Source organism: Bicyclus anynana, chromosome 24 (genome assembly GCF_947172395.1).
Source record: "Bicyclus anynana chromosome 24, ilBicAnyn1.1, whole genome shotgun sequence".
In the NCBI taxonomy this organism is placed as follows: domain Eukaryota; kingdom Metazoa; phylum Arthropoda; class Insecta; order Lepidoptera; family Nymphalidae; genus Bicyclus; species Bicyclus anynana.
This window is the reverse complement of record NC_069106.1, coordinates 5,303,444-5,328,003: the sequence shown is the minus strand read 5'-3', so window position 1 is coordinate 5,328,003 and position 24,560 is coordinate 5,303,444. Positions and strand designations below refer to the sequence as shown.

General features: G+C 37.3%; 2 protein-coding genes across 2 annotated transcripts in view; both read left to right on the top strand.

The window, feature by feature from the left end:
* Window positions 1-24,560, top strand: part of LOC128199462 (uncharacterized) — a 480,879-nt gene that overhangs the window by 413,837 nt on the left and 42,482 nt on the right. The gene's annotated exons all lie outside the window — the stretch shown is intronic.
* Window positions 6,742-22,147, top strand: LOC112055360 (uncharacterized). The gene is made up of 11 exons (XM_052888888.1): window positions 6,742-6,753; window positions 7,477-7,629; window positions 8,335-8,426; window positions 9,138-9,219; window positions 9,957-10,038; window positions 11,450-11,648; window positions 12,280-12,406; window positions 13,652-13,808; window positions 14,545-14,629; window positions 15,869-16,790; window positions 22,055-22,147. Exons 1-11 carry the CDS (start codon window positions 6,742-6,744, stop codon window positions 22,145-22,147), a joined length of 2,004 nt encoding a protein of 667 aa, XP_052744848.1.

Genomic DNA, 24,560 nt, shown 5'->3' with positions numbered 1-24,560 from the left:
TTCCTAAACAAACAATTCGATATTGTAAATCTATATTTAGGTATTACTTGTTTAAATAACTTTCGTTGTATATTGTGCGGCTCAATGAAATGCGATCAATTAGCCGCTTATGTTCGCCTCAGTTTTGATGCGCTAGTGACATATCTCTAATATAAAATCTTTGCCCTGAAGGCGCTTCGAGAAATTAAAAGTACCGTTGGTATCTTACTTCTCGTTTCTTCACACTCTATTAAGGTTTATGTGAAAAAGAGAGGTTTATATAATTGTCGGTTAGGTGTAAAAGTAACTGTCATTGACCGAATGCAAGGATCAAAATAAATAATCGATTTACTGTTACAACCAGGTTATGCCATCGGGTCCTTTGACCTCGTTTTCCAAAACTAATATTATAAAGTGGAAAGATTTGATTGTTTGTTTCTTTGCATTGAATGGGCTCTGAAACTATCGTACCGATTTAAAAAAATCTTTCACAGTTGGGAAGCTACACTATCGCCGACTGCTATAGGTTATTTTATTTCATGTATACCTACGGGAACGGGAACCACGTGGGTAAATCTTAAATAAAAATGTACAAAGGTATTCTTATTTCTCAGATAACCTACCACTTTTGCATAAGTTAATGGTTATTATAATTAGGTATTGAGCCGTGATAGTCCAGTGGATATGACCTCAGCCTCCATTTCCGGAGGGTGTGGGTTCGAATCCGGTTGTGTGCATTTTAAGAAATTAAATATCACGTGTCTCTATCGGTGAAGGAAAACATCGTGAGGAAACCTGCATACCAGAGAATTATCTTAATTCTCTGCGTGTGTGAAGTCTGCCAATCCGCATTGGGCCAGCGTGGTAGACTATTGGCCTAACCCCTCTCATTCTGAGAGGAGACTCGAGCTCAGCAGTGAGCCGAATATATGTTGATGACGACGAAGCAATGTGACGTATTATCTTAGGTAAATATACACAAAAAGTTTAAAAACATTAAAATAGGACAGATAACTTTTAGCTTTGAGCCATGATAGCCCAGTGGATATGACTGCTTACCTTCGATTCGGAGGGCGTAGGTTCAAATCCGGTCCGGTTATCCAGGAAACCTGCCTTGTATATGTTTAAATTCTCTACGTGTGTGAAATCTGTCAATCCAATGTATTAGCTATTAGCCTAACCCCTCTCATTCTGAGAGGAGACTCGTGTTCTACGTTTGTTTGAGGAATTCCGCTTAGGTGTAGCTTAAGTGCTATAGGTTAAATGGGAATTGTTTTGTGTACAAAATTTGATTTGAAAAAATGGTATAAATCGGTTCAGGCGTCTTCGATTAATCGGTACATACATATAAAATAAAATATAAAATAAATAGCCGTGATAGCCCAGTGGATATGAACTCTGCCTCCGATTTTGGAGGGTGTGGGTTCGAATCCGGTCCAGGGCATGCATCTCCAACTTTTCAGTTGTGTGCATTTTAGGAAATTAAATATCACGTGTCTCAAACGGTGAAGGAAAACATCGTAAGGAAACCTGCATACCAGAGAATTTTCTTAATTAGGTATCTGCGTGTGTGAAGTCTGCTGATCCGCATTGGGCCAGCGTGGTGGACTGTTGGCCTAGCCCCTCTCATTTTGAGAGGAGACTCGAGCTCAGCAGTGAGCCGAATATGGGTTGATAACGACATATAAAATAAATATACCAATCAACTTGAGAACCTCCTTGTTTTTAAAGCGGGTTAAAAATATGGTTACAGAATGAAATACAAGAAGATTCCTTTCTTTTATTCGGACGTTCAGAAGTCTAAGAAATAGTTGTTATAATGAGGAAAAGATAAAGAAAGGAAACGGCATCAACCGTTAGTGACTCAGCATTCAGCAGTAAGAACGAACGGTATTTTGTTTATGATTACCCCGCACGTTTGAAAATACATACTAATCACTATGGAATGCTGACTACGAACAATTTACTCACATCATGACTTTGCCATTCCTTTTTAGAGAGCATTTGTGTTATCGCCGCGTTGCAAGAACTTGCGGTATGGACGGGTTCAGTGTACTCGTGGCGTTCGAGCCGTCCACATCTCTTGTTGTATAATTCTTTACGGGTTACTTGGGATAGGCGGGGAGAGGGACTTTAGTGGAAAAGGGGAGTGTTAGATATCTGTCAAAGGCGCCTTTAACCCTACACACGTTCACAAGTGCGTGACTTCAGTTAAGGTCTCTCTGCCATTCTAGGGTCTTATTTTGGTTACAGTTTGATTTGTTAATTAAGCTGTCTTGACAAATGTTATGAATCATTTCATCTTTGTTCAATATTAGTTTTCTTATTTTTGTAATCTTTTCTGAGTCTGAGAATTAATGTAAAATAGCAAATTTTATTGCTATTTTTCATTAATTGACGGACTAAACAGATGGCCCACGGAATCATTGAAAATCTTAACTTATGGAGTTAATTAAATAATGCTTCTAGTTTTCTGTCTGTCTGTCTGTCTGTCTGTCTGTCTGTCCGTATTTTTTTGTTATTCGGTTATTCGCTGAAATAACCGAAATAAATTCAAATGAAACTTGGCACTGTGTAAGACCTTATTACGGAGAAGGTTACATTTTGAAATAGGGATTGAAGAGTGTATGGAAAGTCCTTCATTTTTAGTATTCAAAAATTTTTTAAATTTAAACTGATGAAGTGAAGATAGAAGATAGAAGAGTGGTGAAATATGGCTTGAAATTTTACATTGATTTCCACGCGGACGAAGTCGGGGGCGTCCGCTAGTCAATAATAAACGTTTAATTGAAGCTCTAAAGGAGACGAAGCGAGAGAAATAAACGATTTAAATCTAAAATGTTATTTTATTTTATAAAGTTTAAGGGCAAATGGGCTTTAAAGCTGGATTCTAAAGCTTTATTAGTGGTCGAGGGAGTTTTAATTGTACAAATTGAATTAATTTGCATAATCGTTTGGACCTCCCCGAGATAATTAAGGTCATAGTGTATAGAAGTATTTGTATAGCGAAACGTCTTAACGGTTAGACACCTTGTGACGTCACAGGTAGCAGAAAATAGCAGCGACAGTGATTGTACCATTATTTTGTGGTAGAGGAAACACCTCGAAAAGGTCCCCGGACTTGTGACTTTGGGAGTAGGTTTAAGGGATCCCTTTAAATGCATCAACACCCACCTTCCCTATCCGAAATGTTCTCCATGCCCACACTAAACAATAATTACAACACAAAACATTAATGCTCAAAATCACTAACGCGACTGGCAGCGTGACGGTGTCTACGCTGCCTAACAAACAACTGAGCTCAAGTCATCAAATACCCTCTTATTTACACCAACACTGATACCTACCCTCTGCAATAACATAAATAATGAATGCCAATACCACTTGTAATCGAGAAACTTCTAACAATCTACTTAATACACTTTCAACTATTTTTCTCAGTGTACGATCATCATCTTCATCATAATATCAGCCGATGGACGTCTACTGCAGGATATAGTCCTTTTGTAGGGACTTCCAAACCTCACGATACTGAGCCGCCTGCATCCAGCGAATCCCTGCGACTCGATTGATGTCGTCAGTTCACCTGGTGTGGGTTCGCCATTCTAGCACCTTGGGACTCCAACGTCCATCGGTGAGTTTTACCGGACGTTATGCCGGCAGCGCTGTAGGCATGTTGGTATATCAGACCGTGGGCGACTAGCATTAGGCAATCACAATTAACAGTAAAGTTACTTCCAGTGTGCCTAGTGGGAGTTTTCAATATTTTCATACTGTTATATCGCGTTGACGTAAACGCGAATTTATATGGAATTGAAATAGTTGTGCAGTAGTGCCAATAGATGGCGCTGTTTTAATTCCTTAGAAATTCGCGTTTACGTTAACGCGATAGTTAAAAGTATTAAACTGCCACTAGGCCCTCTGATATTTAGTTATTATTGTTTTACATGAAATATTTCCTTAAATAAACGTATGCTAAATTAGATATTAAGCCGGTGCTATCCTGTTGTAAGTATTTGAAATGAAATTCTAACAAAACACGTTTGAATTAGCAACGTAATTTAGAATGTAAATACTGGTTGTTATCGCGTTCTATGTTATTTGTGTGTGTTCATTTTGAATTAAATTCTTGGTATAAATTAATGTTCAATGTTTATACAAAATGTTACAATTAGCTAGTCTTGTATTATCTAATAACATAATTAATGCTTTTCGTTATACTCGAAAAACTGAAAGAAATAAAATTATCGTATGAAGCACCTTTTTCTTTTGTTTTTTCTCCGTAGGTGGGAAAATCTGATATTATCATTTCATCATCATTATAAACTCATGCTGAGCTCGAGTCTCCTCTCAGAATGAGAGGGTTAGGCCAATAGTCCGACACGCGGATTAGCAGACTTCACACACGCAGAGAATTGAGAAAATATTATATTATATATATTATAATATTATATTATTATTTATGTTAGCTGTGGCGTCACACGGGTCTCAGCTGAAAATCAGCGCCGTGTGTTATGCTTGTATATAGTACACGGCATATGCTGAGCTGTACACCCTTTCTTTTTTAAGGGTTACAGACAGACATGCTGTTTTTAGTTAAGGATACTGTTTGTAACTTTTAAATTTGAATAAATTCATTTTCTTTCTTTCTTTAAAATTCTCTCGGAATCTGCATTCTCCTCACGATGTTTTTCCTTCACTGTTTGAGACATGTGATATTTCTTAAAATGCACACAACTGAAAAGTTGGAGGTGCATGCCCCGGACCGTGTTTGAACCCACACCCTCCGGAATCGGGGGTAGAGGTCATATCCACTGGGCTATCACGGCACTCTAAATTATGTAATTACAAATGTAAATTTCAGTGTCAATCTAATAAAGGAAATGGTCCATTTCAGGTCCACTTTTGTACCCTGTATCATTAAAATTTTAAGAATACAAGGATTTTATTAAAATCTAAATAGATGAATAAATCTAACTAAACAAAAAGAAATAAATAAAATTAAAACCCAAGTTTTTGAGTTATATCAAGATTGCGCCCTTAAAGCAACTATGACATGACAATTGACAGCAAACGTCAAATCGACTACTGCATTGAAGACGTCATCAATCCGCCATTATTACCCATAATGTGCATTTCTTGGGACAGAATGAATATTATTTCGAAAGAATTAAAGTAAATTCGTAGATTTGTGTAATCAAAAATAGTTAAAAAAAATATTTTCGCCAGGGTACAATGACTGATCCTGGGCTCCATATAATTTTGGACCATCTCCTTTATTACATTTCGAATTGCCTTTACAACTCCGGAAGTTACACAAATATGACGGGTATCTCGTAAATTGCGTCCCTGTTTTTGACGTACTGAATGCAAACGAATTTCCGCTGAAAATATATCGTAAAACATGTAACGACTCAGCAAACCGACTGTTAGCATCCTTCATCATCTTTTTATTTTAGCTATAAAAACTTATTACGTGCTCCAATTGAGATAAAGAGTATGCCGTTTATGTAACAAAGTTACATAAACTTTTTATTTTCTTAAAGTATTCATAAAGTTTCTAACCGCCTTAAAAGGTAAACCCAAAGAATAAAGAATGGATCCAGAATGACAGAAATAAATCCCTTAAAAGTATAATACTGTACTAACAAGAGTTTTAAACACAAGATTAAAGTATATATCGCTAGTTATTCATAAAGTTTCTAACCGCCTTAAAAGGTAAACCCAAAGAATAAAGAATGGATCCAAAATGACTGAAATAAATCCCTTAAAAGTATAATACTGTACTAACAAGAGTTTTAAACACAAGATTAAAGTATATATCGCTAGTTATTCATAAAGTTTCTAACCGCCTTAAAAGGTAAACCCAAAGAATAAAGAATGGATCCAGAATAACAAATAAATCCCTTAAAAGTATAATACTGTACTAACAAAAGTTTTAAACACAAGATTAAAGTATATATCGCTAGTTATTCATAAAGTTTCTAACCGCCTTAAAAGGTAAACCCAAAGAATAAAGAATGGATCCAGAATAACAAATAAATCCCTTAAAAGTATAATACTGTACTAACAAAAGTTTTAAACACAAGATTAAAGTATATATCGTTAGTTATTCATAAAGTTTCTAACCGCCTTAAAAGGTAAACCCAAAGAATAAAGAATGGATCCAGAATGACTGAAATAAATCCCTTAAAAGTATAATACTGTACTAACAAGAGTTTTAAACACAAGATTAAAGTATATATCGCTAGTTATTCATAAAGTTTCTAACCGCCTTAAAAGGTAAACCCAAAGAATAAAGAATGGATCCAGAATGACAGAAATAAATCCCTTAAAAGTATAATACTGTACTAACAAGAGTTTTAAACTCAAGATTAAAGTATATATCGCTAGTTTTAATACACATTCAGCTGTCTAATGAAGTAATTCACTACTTAATGAAGCAATAAAGGTTTCACGCGTTTAGTTACTGCGTGACTCTAAGTTTTATGACTTATTTCCTCAAAATACTAAACAAAGGTGTTTTGAAAATAATTTCAGTTATGCGTGGGTGCATTCGGTTGGTTGGCCAAATTAATTCAAACGATTATTTGTACTGTAGTGATTTTTATATTATTTGGTAATAATTAATTATAATTAATGGGTTGTGTAGAAAAAAGGTTTTTCTAAATAATAAGAAATCAATAATTTGAATTTTTATTAAATTATGGTTAGAATATTAATTTAAAAAACAAAATAAAATTTACTAAGGAATGATGTATAATGCTTTATAAGGTTAGTATACATGCTTCATTTTATTAAAATTAAACTCCTGAAGCTTTGCAAGTTCGTTTATTAAACTCCTGTGTTATGCGGGCGACGGGGAGAAAAGTATTGCGCGGATGTGAAGTCGTGCGCGCTGGGCAGAGGCTGGAAGTGGGGTGCATCAGTTGTGGGTTTATCTGTCATAGCTACCCACCTTCCGGCCCCCGCGGACCATAGGGAGTGTTACGGACGAATTTGCCAAGCTACAATAACACCATTTCTATAAGTATAGTATCTATTAGCTAACCCAACCACCAACCAACGTACTTCCCATTCTCATGGGAATAGATACAGGGTTAAATATACGTCGCTTTCTATTGGTACAAGAACATTCAAAATCGGTTTTGTAGATTCAGAGATAGCCCCTTAACTACAAACTCACAAACTTTACCTCATAATTATATGTATAGACAAAACCATTTTCCTTTTAGACTATGTAACGGATTTTAACACGGTTGCTGGTTTTAGACAATAGACAAAGAGTGATTCGAAAATAAGTTTTTTAAGTGTAGTATGATAAAACTTGTTACAGTTAAGGGTTTACACGCTGGCGAAGCTGTGAGGGTCTACAGGTATAACTTATATAATGTACTGGCTGTTTATTACGCCTACCATTTTTACATAGCAATTTCACCGTCAGCATACATTGCCGTAATATTTCATCAGGCGCTATTATTGTACTTCTATTTTCAGATTCGAATATTAGCTGTGGCATTGTTAATATGTGGCGCAAAATGTTCTCAAGTTATAGACATACACACTCAAAAAGGACTCAACATATCCGACTATTGTCCTAGAATAGGAGAATGTGCTGAAGGATCGCACGTTATGTGTGTTTATAATTCAGTAAGTTTAATAAATTGCTTCGTTGGTCCCGTGGTAAACCTATTTTATTTAAGAAATAATAACAAAAAATTAGGCTCACCATTGAGCACGAGTTTCCTCTCAGAATGAGAGGGGTCTAGTTCACCACGCTTGCCCAATGCGGAGTGGCCGACTTCACTTCTCCGATATGCTCCGGAGCGGAATCGAACCTACACTCTCCGCATCGAAGGCAGAGGTCACCTGGGCTATCACGTATGCGTAATGGTCAATAATGAATGTAAAATTACTCACTAGCGGACGTCGGCAACTTCGTCCGCGTGGGTTTAGTTTTTCACTAATCCCTCGGGTTCCATGGATTTTTCCGGGATAAAAAGTAGCCTATGTGTTAATCCAGAATATAATCTATCGCTACTTCAAATTTTAGGTGATTCGGTTCAGTAGCTGAGGCGTGAAAAAGTAACAAACATTTATACCATCAAAATCATCAGGTTTTCGCAAATCTCGGGAATCCATGGATTTTTTGGGATACAAAGTAGTTTTTTTCTCTCTACCATTCGATGGACCCGGAAGTCTCAAAGTAGCGATTTGGCTATTTTCAGTAGTAGCGGCGTTAAAGAGTAACAAACATACATCCATACAAACTTTCGCGTGTATAATATTAGTAGGATTAGGCCAGACCCCATAGTAGGCCGATAAAATGGTGGTATAGAACAGTTTTCATTACAGGGCAGAATAATGGGACCCGCCTGTTACGATTTTTTAACGAACATTACAATTACTGCCGACTATGCTCAAATGATACTGAGCATCATTAATAGGTAATTTTAATGATTTCTTAACTTTAGCATCCTTTGTACAATGTAAATTATGTGGTTTAGGTATTCTATTTAGAACGATATTCGATTTTCGAAAGACGATTCGCCTTTGGTAGTACATAGTAAGGTTTAGAGAGTCTGTTTTTATGATACTGAATTCTGAAGTTAGCCGTATAGAAATATGTTTATTAATTACTAGCGGACTTCGTCCGCGTGGAATTCAGTTTTTCACAAATCCCGCGGGAACCATGCATTTTTCCGGGATGAAAGGTAACCTATGTGCTAATCCAGAGTAAAATCAATTTCCATTCCAAATTTCAGCCAAATTTTCGCAAAATTTCGCTTCAGTAGCCACAGCGTAAAAGAGGAACAAACATACTTACACACTTACACACAAACTTTCGCCTTTATAATATTAGTGTGATAGTGTGACTAGCCAACACGGATAGATAAGATATAAGATAAATCTTAGATTACATCATCACTTACCATCAGGTGAGATTCAAGTGAAGGGCTAACTTTTGAAAAATAAAAAAACCAAACGCATTAAGTCTGAGAATTGTACAACAAACTAGCTATAATTATTATTTTTGTTATCACCATCGCATAGTTTATTTAAAAATTAGATCTAAAATTCTAAACTGTAAAGTCACATTGCAACGATTGAATTTTCGCAAATATGACCGTTGCCTATGTTCTACTTTTTTTTTCTAGAATTAGGAGTAGGATTGCAAATGGACTAGTGAAAGCTAAGGATGGGCTGCTTCTTCCCAAAGGTTACGGTATACATAGAGTGGTATGTACATTTTATTTGCGTAGACAGATAAGTAAATAGACAACTGTTGGCGTGAATGTGTTGTAAGTCAAATTGAATGAGAGCATACGAAGGCCTTACGTATCTTATTTTATGAAGGTTGAAAGTTTGTCAGCATTATCTTCTACTCGTACCATAAGGTAAGTACGATAGCCATTTGTGGGTGATCGAGGTTCGGAACCCCTGATATTACCACTATCTAAGGCCATCACGGTCCAAACTTGATTACCCTAATTAGCTATGGATGATTACTGCAATTACCATAGGCAGACAAAGTAAATCTTCATAAAATGAGGTACCTATGCCTCTCTCTAGTCTATTACACAATTTTAACATCCCAAAATATTACAGTGAATATTTTCAGTTTTACTGCTTATTTATTTGTATATTTTTGTAAATTCGTAAATGGTTGTTATTTCGTACTTACAATACGTTTATTCTTGTTTGGACCTTCGTTGTTGCTAAAAAAAACATTATATGAAATAATCGTGTTGGGTCGATTCTTTCAGAGTCCACACATAAGTTTATTTTGGGGTATTTTTTTATGGATGCCTTCTATATCTAGTTATTACTCAATCTACGTTTCTATGTATATGACAGATTTGTTCTAGAGACGTAGGTATCCCTTTGCTATTTGCTTTGTAGTCATAGAAAGATCTAAGTATTCCCAATTTATTAATATATAAAATATAATTTTTTATTGATGTTACCTTTTTTAGTCTTGGGACGAAGAGTTGGCGACGTTCGCGCAAGTGTGGGCCAACCAATGCATTTTACGTTTGGATCTGTGTAGATCGAGTAGTGAGTTAACATTTTTTTTTTTTATTCTTTACAAGTTAGCTCTTGACTACAATCTCACCTGATGGTAAGTGATGATGCAGTCTAAGATGGAAATCCACACGCTAAATCGCTTGGCGGTACGTCTTTGCCGGTAGGGTGGTAACTAGCCACGGCCGAAGCCTTCCACCAACCAGACCTGGATCAATTAAGAAAATCTCAAACTGCCCAGCTGGGGATCATACCCAGGACCAGAAAAAATGCGAAATATTTCAAAATATTTATTTTGTTATCATCATCATTAACAATCCGCACTCAGCTCACTGTTGAGCACGAGTCTCCTCTCAGAATGAGAGGGGTCCACCTAGTCCACCACGCAGGCCAAATGCGGATTGGCAGACTTTACATATGTAAATAATTGCGAAAATTCTCAAATAATGTAGGTCCTCACGATGTTTTTCCTTCACCGTTTGAGACACGTGATGTTTAATTTCTTAAAATGCACACAACTGAAAAGTTGGAGTTGCATGCCTCTGACCTGATTCGAACCTACGCTCTCCGAATGTCATAGACAGAGAATGTCATACTCATAGGCATAGAATGGCAGAGGTCATGTCAACTGGGCTATCACGTCTTTCGGATGCGATAGCGGATTTCTACTAATTATAAACTACCTCCCTGCCAATTTTTACATCAAGCGGCTTTTGAGATTTACGCCGGTGCACTTTAATTTGGTTGACACCTGACTCTATATCTTTCAGAAAGGTTTCACAAGCGCTAGGAATTACTCGTTTCTCATTGGATCTCTGAATCAAAGGCAGAGGTCCAACTGGGCTATTACGTCTTTCGGATGCGATAGCGGATTTGTACTAATTATAAACTACCTCCCTGCCAATTTTTACGTCAAGCGGCTTTGCACTCTAATTTGGTTGACACCAGAGTTCAACTGGGCTATCACGTCTTTTTTTTTATTTTTTTTTTTTTTTTGATTTTTTTTTATTCTTTACAAGTTAGCCCTTGACTACAATCTCACCTGATGGTAAGTGATGATGCAGTCTAAGATAGAAGCGGGCTAACTTGTCAAGGAGGAGGATGAAAATCCACACCCCTTTCGGTTTCTACACGGCATCGTACCGGAACGCTAAATCGCTTGGCGGTACGTCTTTGCCGGTAGGGTGGTAACTAGCCACGGCCGAAGCCTCCCACCAGCCAGACCTGGACAAATTAAGAAAATCTCAATCTGCCCAGCCGGGGATCGAACCCAGGACCTCCGTCTTGTAAATCCACCGCGCATACCACTGCGCCACGGAGGCCGTCATGCGTCTTTCGGATGCGATAGCGGATTTGTACTAATTATAAACTACCTCCCTGCCAATTTTTACGTCAAGCGGCTTTGCACTCTAATTTGGTTGACACCTGTCTCTATATCTTTCAGAAAGGTTTCCCAGTGCCGGTCAAGCGCTAGGCATTACTCGTTTCTCATTGGACGATTGGATGCCAGTACACAGAGCTGACTTCAACGACACAGTACTGACACCGCAGAAGGTGAAGTACGCTCTTCGATCTGTGATGAAGGCGTGGTGGAGTATGAAGGAAGAGATCACTGCTGATGATGTCAAGGAATTCAATAGATCGTAAATATATTACAATTATTTTAAGTCTAAGTGTTCATTTACATAACCGGCAACTCTACCGACGATCGACTGCAGTCGGCGACGTCTCGGCGGCAGCTAACGGGAGTCGATTGCAGTGGGCGATCGCCGTCGACCGCCGCCTTGCCGCCGAGACGTCGCCGACTGCAGTCGACTCTAGTTGGCTTCCGCCGAGAAGTCGCTGACTGACTGACTGATTGCGGTCGTCGGTAGAGTTTTAGACGCTTTTTAATGTCCGGTAAAAATACTCTCGCGTTAATGAGGGCTTAGCCTTTATCGTAGTAAGTGCAATCTAATAACATGGAAGCGGGCTAACTTGTTAAGATTAGGATGAAATCCACACTCCTTTCGGTTTCTACACGACATCGTACCGAAACGCTAAATCGCTTGGCGGTACGTCTTTGTAGGTAGTGGTAACTAGCCACGGCCGAAGCCTCCCAATCAAGAAAGCCTCAATCGGCCCAGCCTGGATCGAACCCAGGACCTCAGTCTTGTAAATCCACCGCGCATACCACTGCGCCACGGAGGCCGTCAAAACTTGGCACTATAACATCTCTTGTGTACATGGTTCTAAAAGAAAAGCCCCTGTCAGCCATAAAATAATGTTTTTCAGGGTTCCTGAATTAAATAGGAATAAGTTTTCGAACTTGGCGTTTGGACCACTCACACACGTCGGCTGCGGTATATCCGTTTACAAAGAATACGCTTACAAGGATAATTTGGCGCATTTGATTTTTAATGTTAAGTACCTATTTTTTTTTAATTTGCAAGTTTTTAATTTTACCACAGATTAAAGATAATAGGCAGATAGTACGTCAGTAATGCAGCCATTCCAAATACAAATTCAAGAAGTAATACATTCTCGAGTAGAGAGACACAGAGGCATCAGTGATTTTCAATATTATTTAAGAAAAATGGCCTCTTATGTTTTTAAGTATTTTTCGTTATCAACCCAGCAGTGAGCTGAATATAGCTCACTGCTGAGCTCGAGTCTCCTCTCAGAATGAGAGGGATTAGGCCAATAGTCCACCACGTTGGCCCAATGCGAATTTTCAGACTTCACACACGCAGAGAATTAAGAAAATTCTCTGGTATGCAGGTTTCCTCGCGATGTTTTCCTTCACCGTTTGAGACATGTAATATTTAGTTTCTTTAAATGCACACAACTGAAAAGTTGGAGGTGCATGTCCCGGACCGGTTTCGAACCCACACCCTCCGGAATCGGCCGAGGTGATATTCATTGGACTATCACGGCTCTAAAATATCCCTTTACCTGTATGGAATAAAAATTCAAGGTAAATATTTTTAACTGACTTCAAAAAAAGGAGAAGGTTCCAATTCGAGTCTGTATTTAAAAAAATAAAAAGATAATAAGATTATTTTTATAGGTTATTATTGATTATTATTAGTCTATTAGGATATTAATTTACGTAACATGTACACAATCAGAAAGGTCACAAAAAACTCTACCACGCTCTGCTTTTTCCAAGTTTCTTTTTCCAAGAGAAAGAATACATTAGGAAACTTACTCTAACGCACTGCAATATCCTAATTAATTATATAAAAATGTCCACGTGGAATGGTGACAAGAATACTGTATTTTCGCGTTGGTCAGTCAGGCTGATCTTTTGCGCAAAAATGAGCAAGCCTGTCTTCAGTCGAGGCAACTAGCCACGCAGAAACAATTCAGAGGTTTCTTTGGCTCTACTACTCGATGGCCAAACGGTCTCCACAGCAAAAGGAACAAATATCAAACTCTAACAGCCAGTTTCTTCATGTAAAACTAAAGTAACAGTAAAAGTAGTAAGTAGTAAAGAAGACTTTATTTTTCAGTGAATAAGACCGTCACTTTTGATTTATTATGTTACTTTGACTGTTACTTGCGATGAAGAAATTGACCGTTAGACAGAAAGGCGTACTAATTGTGCCACTTACTGGTTTATTTTGAATGATATTTTTGTGTTAATTTTTCTTTTTTTTTTCAGTGCATTCAGATCGTCTGTAATTTTTCTTCGCGCCCCAAAAAACCGATATTTACGGTGGAACCACCAACGCAACCTGGTTACACGGTGCGGTGCGGTTGTCCCTTAGGTTACGATGAGGATGAGGATTGTCTCTGTTATGAGAGCGGCAGAAAGATGCGTAAGTTCTATTAGAATAATCTAGGATGGTCATATCCCCCTCCGCAGCGCTGGACCAAAGTAAATTTTAGATGGAGCGAGATCCAATTATGGCGCCTTTCTGCTTGCCTTTAATAATATAAACTTTTAAACCAATTGTGAGTTCAATGTAAGTATGAAACGCGAAGATCTCGACCATACTCTGGAGTGACCAATTGAAAATCAAACGCAATGGGCTGCGCTCCGAGGCCTTTTTTCTACCTTGCCAGTAACAACTAACTTTTCCAGATAATCATATAAATGCCTACTCTTGTTGTCACTCTGTGTAAAAATTTGTGCATATGTCTGAGTCAGAGGCACGAAAGTAGTGAGACAAGGGATGTAGTGCAGAAAAACTCAACTCTTATTCGTAACACTGAAAAAACGTAGCAGTTTATCGTAACTTCTTTTTCTGTGTCATCGAGTGTCGTGTTGTGAAGTGCCATCTCCTATCGGAGGTTAGCAATAATTAAAGCTAATTTTACTTTATTCACTGCTGCTCGAAACGTTGATCTAATAGCTACTCGTATTGAATCATTGGTGTAAGTTTTTGAGCCAGGCCTTCGTTTTCCCTTCATCTTTTCTTGGATAATAAGCTGGAGCAGATCATATTTGGAGTTTCGCATATATATCCCAGGTACCCAGGTTCACTTAAAACTGAGACAGCTTTTCTTCGTTCTTTTCTTTTAGTTTTTACTAATTTTCTAATACCATTTCAGCATGTAAGGACAAGGATCAATGCAAACCATCAGTTGTAGTGCTGCCAATTTTCACTGTGGAAGATGCTTCAATTTCCCCATCTAGGTATAAATTTTTAATCAATATACATACGTCTTAAAATAATCGCCATAATAAATATACGTCTTAAAATAAACGCCATCTCATATTTTTTTTTAACATTTTAGTGATTTGACTAGAAGATTTCCAACTGATGTTAAAAGTCGATATTTTATTAAGGAGCCCGAAATGTCACTTGTAAACAATACTACGCATGCCCCGGGTAGTTCACACGCTAGAGTAAGTATAAATTAAAGATATTGTCAAGTACTTTAAATAGTAAGTTAAGCTGAAATTCTTATTAACTTTGTTTTATTCTTCCAATTCCTCAGTGCCTAAAGACGAAAGTCTTCGAACAGTGCGTGTTGCCAGTGATGACCTACGGATCCGAGACTTGGTCGCTAACTATGGGTCTTATTAGAAGGCTCTAAGTCATTCAGCGGGTGATGGAACGAGCTATGCTTGGGGTTTCTCTACGTGATCGAATCAGAAATGAGCAGATCCGCAGACGAACTAAAGTCACTGATATAGCTCAGTGAGTCGCGAAGCTGAAGTGGCAATGGGCAGGCTACATAGTTCGAAGAGCCGATTGACGTTGGGGTCCCAAGGTGTTGGAATGGCGACCCCGCACCGGAAAGCGCAGTGTTGGTCGATTCCCCACTAGGTGGACCGAAGACATCAAGCGGGTTGCAGGGTGCCGCTGGATGCTGGCGGCTCGAGACCGTTTTGTTTGGAAGTCCTAGGCCTATGTCCAGCAATGGACGTCCATCGGCTAATAATGATAATTGATGATGATTCTTCCAATTCTTCAGTGTAGCATAGTCTTCGCAATCATTATTGATTTGGTCCATTGCCTTGAAATTTCCCTTCTCATCAGCACTGAATGCCTTCTTCCAACTGAAGTTTGCCGGTCATGTGTATTCAGACTAATCCACTACTCTACTCCAACCTGCAGGTTAATCTTTGACGTACGCTAGTTGACATACGAAATTGATGTTCTATGTAACAAATGTCATCCGGTGCCTACTGGTGGTTATCATACAGTTAGGTAGATGACAATTGGCAATTAATGTTCATTTGAATAGGTTCATTTTATAAAGACCACAATAGTGAATAGGCCAGCTAAACTCATTGCTTTCCATTTCATTATGTTTGTCTTTATATTCAAGGTATCTTAAGTTTTATCATACAGCCCTTTTGTATAATAACTGTATAGACGATTTCAGAATATACATATAATTGCAATTTGCAGAGGCACTTTTCAAGGCAAAAACAGAGTATATTTTCCAAGGCAGGAATTTTTGAGTTACCAATTAAACGAAAACAATTGAAAATGAATCTTATACCTCAAACAAAGGAAATCCAAAATGATGTAAAACCTAGAAAAGATTTCACAAAAGTTCAAGAGATAGTATCAAAGTATTTAGACGAAAAGAGAAACGGAAAGACTATTATTGTAGATATAAATAGTGGTGGGGATATTGCTCATGGACCAGTTACATTGAAAAGTAGTACTATCCAGAAGTTAAAAGAAAATACTATACATGAAAATCATAATTTCAATTCAACTACCGTTGATCTCAACTATTCTACCACACAACCAGTCACAGAAAGTGATATAAAACTCATGTCTCTGTTAGATAAACTGGAAGAAGAAGTAAAAAGAATTGATTTAAATACACACGAAAAAGGACTTTTTGACGAGAAAATCCGTAAAATATACGGAACTCTTGTTGGTAAATTAAATATAGTTGAACAAAAACTTAAATTACGGAACAGAGATTCAACTAATCAATCTATTAATAGGGACAGTGAATTTATTAATGCGGACAATTATGATTTTAATTTCAATAAGCCTAAACACAATTACCGTGACTTTGAAAATAGTTACAATTCTCTCAACAACTACGAAAATAAAGTAGATAGAGTGTACAATAAAAATAATTATTATAATGATAAAAAGAGTTTTTTGCGTGGAATTGATGAAAATTTAGAAGAAAGGAAATTACGAAATACGTACGACGTTAGAGAAAACGTTGGGAGGAATATAATGAGTCGTCATTCAAGACTAGAAGGTGACGACTATTATCCGCTTAGCAGTGAGAGAAGGAGGTATTATCATCAAAAGTTAGCAAATTTACAGAAGAAGATCAATAATATCAAAAGAAGTGGGCATCGGAAAGACCAAGTAAGTAAAGACTAACAAATATTTGATATTAAATCTTGAATGAATTTTTACAAGGACATAATATACATATTTATAAATGTGAGTGGGCATTATTTAAGAGGACTGTCTATATTAATATTAAACAAAAAAGTTGATAATAAATTTTTGTTTACGATAAGTTTTGATAATTTTACTTTTAAATATATATAACTCAAAGGTTGACTGACTGACTGACTGACTGACTGACTGACATAGTGATCTATCAACGCACAGTCCAAACCATTGGATGGATGGAGCTGAAATTTGGCATGCAGATAGATGTTATGATGTAGAAAGAAAGGATTTTGATCAATTCTACCCCCAAGAGGATAAAATAGAGGGCGAAAGTTTGTATGAAACTTTGTCAATTTTGCGGCGATTTGGCTAAAATTTGTATCCAAAATAGGCTACTTTTAATCCCGAAAAAATCTATGGTTCCCGCGAGATTTGTGAAAAATTGATATCCACGCGGACGAAATCGTGGGCGCCTGCTAGTTAGAAATAAAGAAAGAAAAACATTTAGTCTTTAGTGCCATTGATAAGTTTACATCCATACGTATGGAATGTCCTTACAGTTTCTATTTTTCTTACCAACATCGTGGACGTATCTTTACAAGAGTGAATAGGCACTTCATTATAAATATAAGAACGAAAATTCATATGTTTTGATCACGTATTCTTAGGTATTTTTTCTGACTCATATTCCGAGATATATCAAGCTTAATAAATTAAGTCTAGACTTCTACATTTTCTAGAGCCCCGAGGGAGTGAGACATGTACGTCCTACGAAGCGAGAAAAAAAGCAACGCAGCAAAAGACCGAACGACCAAGTCAATACGTACTATATGCCGGATCGCGCGAGGTTTCTTCACGGATTTTGAAAATACATATACATATGGATTTTTGTAGTATATTTTGATGAATCTATTAAAATAAATAAAAAAATAATATTAAAAAAAAATTCATTCATATAATAAGGAGAAGAAAATTTTTCTTAATTTTTTTTCTCTTTTTGACGGCCTGCGTGGCGCGGTGGATTTACAAGACGGAGGTCCTGGGTACGATCCCCAGCTGGGCCGATTAAGGTTTTCTTAATTGGTCCAGGTCTGGCTGGTGGGAGGCTTCTGTGGCTAGTTACCACCCTACCGGCAAAGACGTTTTTTTTGGACGGTCTCCGTAGCGCAGTGGTATGCGCAGTAGATATACAAGACGGAGGTCCTGGGTTCGATTCCCGGCTGGGCCGATTGAGGTTTTCTTAATTTGGCCCGGGTCTGGCTGGTGGGAGGCTTCGGCCGTGGCTAGGTACTACTCTAACGACAAAGACATACCGCCAAGCGATTTAGCGTTCTGGTACGATGTCGTGTAGAAACATAAAGGGGTGTGGATTTTCATCCTCCTACCGACTGCAGTCGACTGCAAAATAAAAAAAGTAGTCGAAGCTTACCATGGGACCAATGAAGCAGTTCAACTTTACTGGAGTTATAAAGACTGAGAATTTGGAAGAATAAAAGCTAAATATTTCCCAACTCAACAGAGCATCGAACCCGGGATATTGTGAACCGAATACTAACCCCTGGACCAACGAGGTAGTTCAGTGCCCTGTGAGCTGTAAAAATAGGCTGATGAAAACTTAATCAAAGAATGAAGTATTTGCTCGGTTTATGTTTACAATATACAAACAAATGAAAATAGATAAGCGGACGTTTAATTAGTTTTCCGTATGTGTTTATGCTATAAAAAAGATTAAGCAGAATTCGAGCTAAAAGGAAATCCATATGCCTTGTTTTCTTTTGTTACATTAAACCTATATTATATACTAGCTGACGCAGCGCGGTCTATATGGGGTACCAGTCAGTCTCCCTCCAACCAAGTCGAGGTGCCAACCTCACCTGCTCGTGGTGCACCCTGCAGATGAACCGACGAGGCTCTGGCGACCGATTAATAGCGGTATAACCATTCGTAACTGGCTGGATTTTGTAAATGGCACAGCGACACTGGCACGAAAAATCCAGCCCTGCGAATGACCAACCCGCATGCCCAGCGTGGTCATTTATGGGCAATACCTTATTATGTATTCCCCCTAAGGCCGTCCACTGCACCCGCCCCTGGAGAAGGTCAGAGGAACACGTATAAGTCCCTACCTACTCGAGTCATTAGATCGACTAATAATGACGATCGCCAAATAATTTCTTCTAGAAATTATTTGCTGATGTACCTGTTTTTACTGGCCCAAGTAATAAAGCACTAAGTCAGACTGGGATGTTATCTATACTAATATTATAAAGCTGAAGAGTTTGTTTGTTTGATTGAACGCGCTAATTTCAAGAACTACTGGTCCGATTTGAAAAATTCTTTCAGTGTTAGATAGCCCATTTATCGAGGAAGGCTATAGGCTATATTATCCCCGTATTCCTACGGGAACGGGAACCACGCGGTGAAACCACGCGGCATCAGCTAGTACAATATAAATGGCACCCCAAACAGTATCAACTTAAGCTAACCAACTTGGAGTTAATAAGTTGTAAGCAAGCGATAGTTTCATAGCATCTTTGCTATCTTCTACGGACATATTTTAAATTAAAACAAACATTTTCGAGAGACAAAATTGAACCATAATATTATGCGATAAGCAGAGTGTTTGTATCATAATGCTGATCACACATTATGATATGAACCGCAACAGGTGTAAGAAATACCGCACGTAATGTATTATCTGTCTTCTAACACGATTATGAGGAGGTTTTATGTTCGGCAATTTTCATGGAATAACTAGTTGTTCACCGTGGTTTTACGCTGGGTGTTACCATTGCCGTAGGAATTTCTAATAAGTAGCTTACTCGTTTGTGCTATTCTAGAGTATAATACGAGTATGTCTCTGTGCAGTTCTAATGTTGTCAATTGTGTATCTAGCCCGACTCTGTTTAAACGGTTGTTAAATAGGACAATAATATATTATGTTAAAAAAAATGTTAATAATTAAACGAGAGAAAAAAAATTAAATGTTTTACTATTCTCCATAAAAGAAAAAGAGTCAAGTTCAATTTACATGTTTGTAAATATATAAAATAGAAATAGTACTGCAATTTAGTATGCCCTACCTTACCTCATCAGCCGATAGACGTCCACTGCTGGACATAGGCCTCTTGCATGGACCTCCAAGCACAACGATGTTGAGCCGCCAGCATCCAGCGGGTCCCTGCAACCCGCTTGATATCCTCCCTCCACCTAGTGGGGGGTCGACCAACACTGCGTTTTCCGGTCCGGAGTCGCCATTCCAGCACCTTGGGACCCCAACGTGCATCGGCTCTTCGAACTATGTGGCCTGCCCACTGCCACTTCAGCTTCGCAATTCGCTGAACTATGTCAGTGATTTTGGTTCGTCTGCAAATCTCCTCATTCCTGATTTGATCATGCAGAGAAACTCCAAGCATAGCTCGCTCCATCGCCCGCTGAGTGACTTTGAGCCTTCTAATGAGGCCCATAGTCAGCGACCAAGTCTACCTTGACCTGTTAACTATGTATTATGCCATTTTAGCATAATACATAATAATTAACAGGTCAAAACTGCTACGTGCGGTATGAGTGACAGTAATTGCTATAATGTGCGACGACTTTTAAAAGAAATGAATATGTTTCCTATTTCATGTTTGATGTCCAAACATTAATTAAATTTGGATTCGCTGAAAACGTTTCAACAACGCAATTCTAGTGCTAACAAAAGCACATAATAAACGCGGATTATGTGATGAATTCGTTGTTCTAAAATGATCCAGTTTTCTCAGTATAAAAAGATGAGTTTTCTTGCAATTGATTATATTCTTGCTTTGGTTATAGTAAAATGAACTTCTCTAGAATATTTTTGTTCGTGTTTGCGGTTATGGTTGTTCTGTGCGCTGTGAACGCGGCGCCTAATCCAAGATGGAAGGGCTTCAAGAAATTCGTAAGCATAACATTTTTGTACTATAAGGGCCCTCTCACACTATGCGGCCAAGGCTGTCGTTGGCTGTAGTCGCTAAAACTACGGTTTGATTGTGGCCAGATTAGCGGCCATTAGCAGCAGGCCTTATTCACTGTTTCGGTCTTATCAACCTATAGAAATAAACATAAAATCAATTGACAAAATGTCATCTACCTACTATAAGATATCCACCGGATGACATTTCTTACATAGAATTTAAATTTCGTGTACATCAAAGATAGTGAATTGGCCTGCAGGAAATTCGTAAGCATAACATTTTTGTACTATAGGGGATCTCTCGCACTATGCGGCGACGACTAGGTAATACAAGTTGGCTGTAGTCGCAAAAACTACGGTTTGCTTGTGGCCAGATTAGCGGCCATTACCCTGCTGGTAATGGCCGCTAATCTGGCCACAAGCAAATTCACGCCTATTCACTATTTTGGTCTTTATTATCAACCTATTTATTATCAAATGTCATTTACCTACTATAAGATATCTACAATTAGGCACCGGATGACATTTGTTACATAGATGCTCAATGCCAACTAGCATACGTCAAATATAGTGAATAAGCTTGCAGGTCTGGTTGTAAAGCGGCTAGTTGCTAGTTGTTATTCTGCCCCCGAAGTACTGGCTGGCTAACCTGTTCACTAACTTGGACTATGTGATGCAACTAATATAATTAACATCAAGTCAATAACTATCGCATTTTTCGTATTCCGTAAAGTTAACTGGGCAATATCCACTAGGTAACTCTATGGCTTATAAGGGTCAGTTAGCAATAAATAGTGAATACGAAATTACATGACTTATGAATTACTAATAAATTATAACAAACTAGCAGACGAACGAAGTCGCGAGGATAATTTGTTACGAGAAATAATGTTAGAAAGCTCAATTGAATATGTTATATATATATATATATATATATATATATATATATATATATATATATATATGCATATTATGTGTAATAATATATAGGTATACTAATCTAGATCTATATTAATTTTATAAAGAGGTAAAGTTTGTAAGTTTGTAACAATTCTTTGTAAGGGGTAATCTTCGGAACTACTGATCCGATTTTAAGAATTCTTTCACCAGTGGAATGCTTACGTTAACAGGGAGTGCTATAGGCTATATATTTTATCCCCTATTCCTACAGGAATGGGAACCACGCAGGTGAATCCGCACGGCACCTGCTAGTGGCATTTAAATAATGTTCTCCGTTGCCAGATTCTAAGAATGTAACTTTATTGTAAAAATAATTTCATTTTGGTTACAGGAAAAACTTGGTCGTAGAATTCGCAATAGTATCGCAAAGGCTGGCCCAGCGGTGGGCGTCGTGGGACAAGCTACTGCCATCGCTAAAGGATAATCGACAAAGAATAAACATCTGGACTCAGACCAATTATTGTAAAGGACCTGCCTCGCTAGACGTTACTTTTCTGTCCAAGTATATGATCAACGATCTAATGCGATTATAAAAACTGTCTCTATAGAATCGATCTTAAATAGTTGTAATCGTGTTCGTCGGTTAAAGGGCTCTGTAAAAATACCTTTTTGTGTAATTGAATGGTGTAAAAAACGGGCAAAAACTTCTAGTTTAGTATAAGATATTTACAAAATCTAAGCTCGTTTTCTTCAGAAAATGACAGACAATTTTGTTAGTGACTATGAGTGCGATACAGGTCCTTCTATAATTGGTCTGAGCATCTGGACTTAGTTTTTATAATAACTATACTTACTTTGTATTAAGGTAGCTATAAGTAATCTGTATTCTTAAAGTCTATTAAAATAATTTCATTTTAAGTTATAACATTATTTCAATGATTTCCTCCATAAATTTAGGTCATCTTTATCGAATCATTTAACTGCGGCTGGTTGCCTCGACTGGTTACAGAAGAGCTGCCTCATTTTTTGCGCAAAGGATCAAAAATTGTGTGTGTAACAACTTAACCAAGGTCAAGAATGTGTGATTGCCTTAGAAATAGGAACTCTTACTTTTAAATCAGCTGTAAAAATTTAAAATTACAAACACAGAGTAACCAGAGTGATACTTTACAAGCAACGTACTGAAGCCGGTGAATGTACAAAAAAACAAACGTCATGCGTCTCCTTGACAACCGCATAAACAAACGTATTTCACAATTTGTATTTCAAAATTTAACACCAATAATAATAATAATAAATTACTAATAAAAAAATACTCCATCTTATTTCTTTAGTTTTTGCGTTTTTAAAATATTTAAAAACATAAGACGTAATTTTTCTTGAATAATATTGAAAATTACTTTTTGAATGTCGTATTCCGCACACTCCATCTGTATAATCTGTAATTTAAAATAAATAAGTTTTACGTTACAAAATGCGATTTTTCACTTAACTCTCCAAATTTGCATTTACAAACTGACCCGTGCTGGAAATCGAATCCAAGACCTCTCTTTTGAGAACCACTGCACTACAAACTGCGCCAGAGAGGTAACAAGACTTTAGAGAAGAAAAGAAAATATTTGGTACAGTAAAAATCAACAAATATAAATTGTACCAGTTTAACGACGAAAACATTTCGTATTGAAAACGAATTGAAAACCTCTTTTCAGAAGCTTGTTTGGAATTTCGATAGATTGCGAAATAACGTAGGAAGTTTTAATTAAACAACTTTTTTGATTTTCGTTCGAATGTTATTTTAATTATTATTTGGGAAATACATATAAATAAAGGTACGTGATAGCCCAGTGGATATCCTCTGCCTGCAATTCCGGAGGGTGTGGTTTCGAATCCGGTCCGGGGCATGCACCTCCAACTTTTCAGTTGTGTGCATTTTAAGAAATTAAATATCATGTGTCTCAAACTGTGAAGGAAAACATCGTGAGGAAACCTGCACGCTAGAGAATTTCTTAATTCTCTACGTGTGTGAAGTTTGTTGATCCGCATTGGGCCAGCGTGGTGGACTATTGGCCTTACCCCCTTTCATTCTGAGAGGAGACTCGAGCTCAGCAGTGAGCCGTATATGCGTTGATAACGACGATATAAATAAAATAGAAGTGTATTTCTGTGATTTCAAAATAAGCGCTTATAGTTATTTACACGATATTTTTTTACTTTTGTCTGTCTGACTGTTTGCTAGGGCTCTGGAACAGCTGAACTGCTTTTAATTGGACTTACTGGAAGATATAGATTATTAAGTAACACATAGGGCTACTACTACTACTACTACGAGGAAAAATCTATAGTTCCAGCTGGATTTCAGTCAAATTCAATTTCACGCGAAGTTGTGGACGATTACTACTTTGATATAAAATTGTTTAATTGCAAAAAATTGGCAGTAAAATGTCTCTATATTTTAAAGTTCTTGTCATAATTATATACATGAAGATAAATTGTATGCTAGCTGTGGAAAACGTCGATGTAAGTTTTTAAACTAAATTGTAAACTGTTTATATGGTAATAATCTTTATTATTATTGGTATTTTAAATACAAAAAAGTTTGTTTATTTGGTTTCACGCTTCAACTAATTAATTATGAAAATCTGCATATACTTCCCAAGTGATTAAAGGTATTACGTTCTTCATTAGTGCTAGTAGATACTTTAATCTAGAAATAAATAGTATTCTAGGATTGAAAAAGATCATTTATATGCGAGTGAAGGCGCAGTTAATACGATTATCTGGTAATAGATATTGCAAGTCAGTAGGTACTAATTTACAACGGTGAAGGAAAAAGATCGTGAGGAAACCTGCATACCAGAGATTTTTCTTAATTCTCTGCGTGTGTGAAGTCTGCCAAT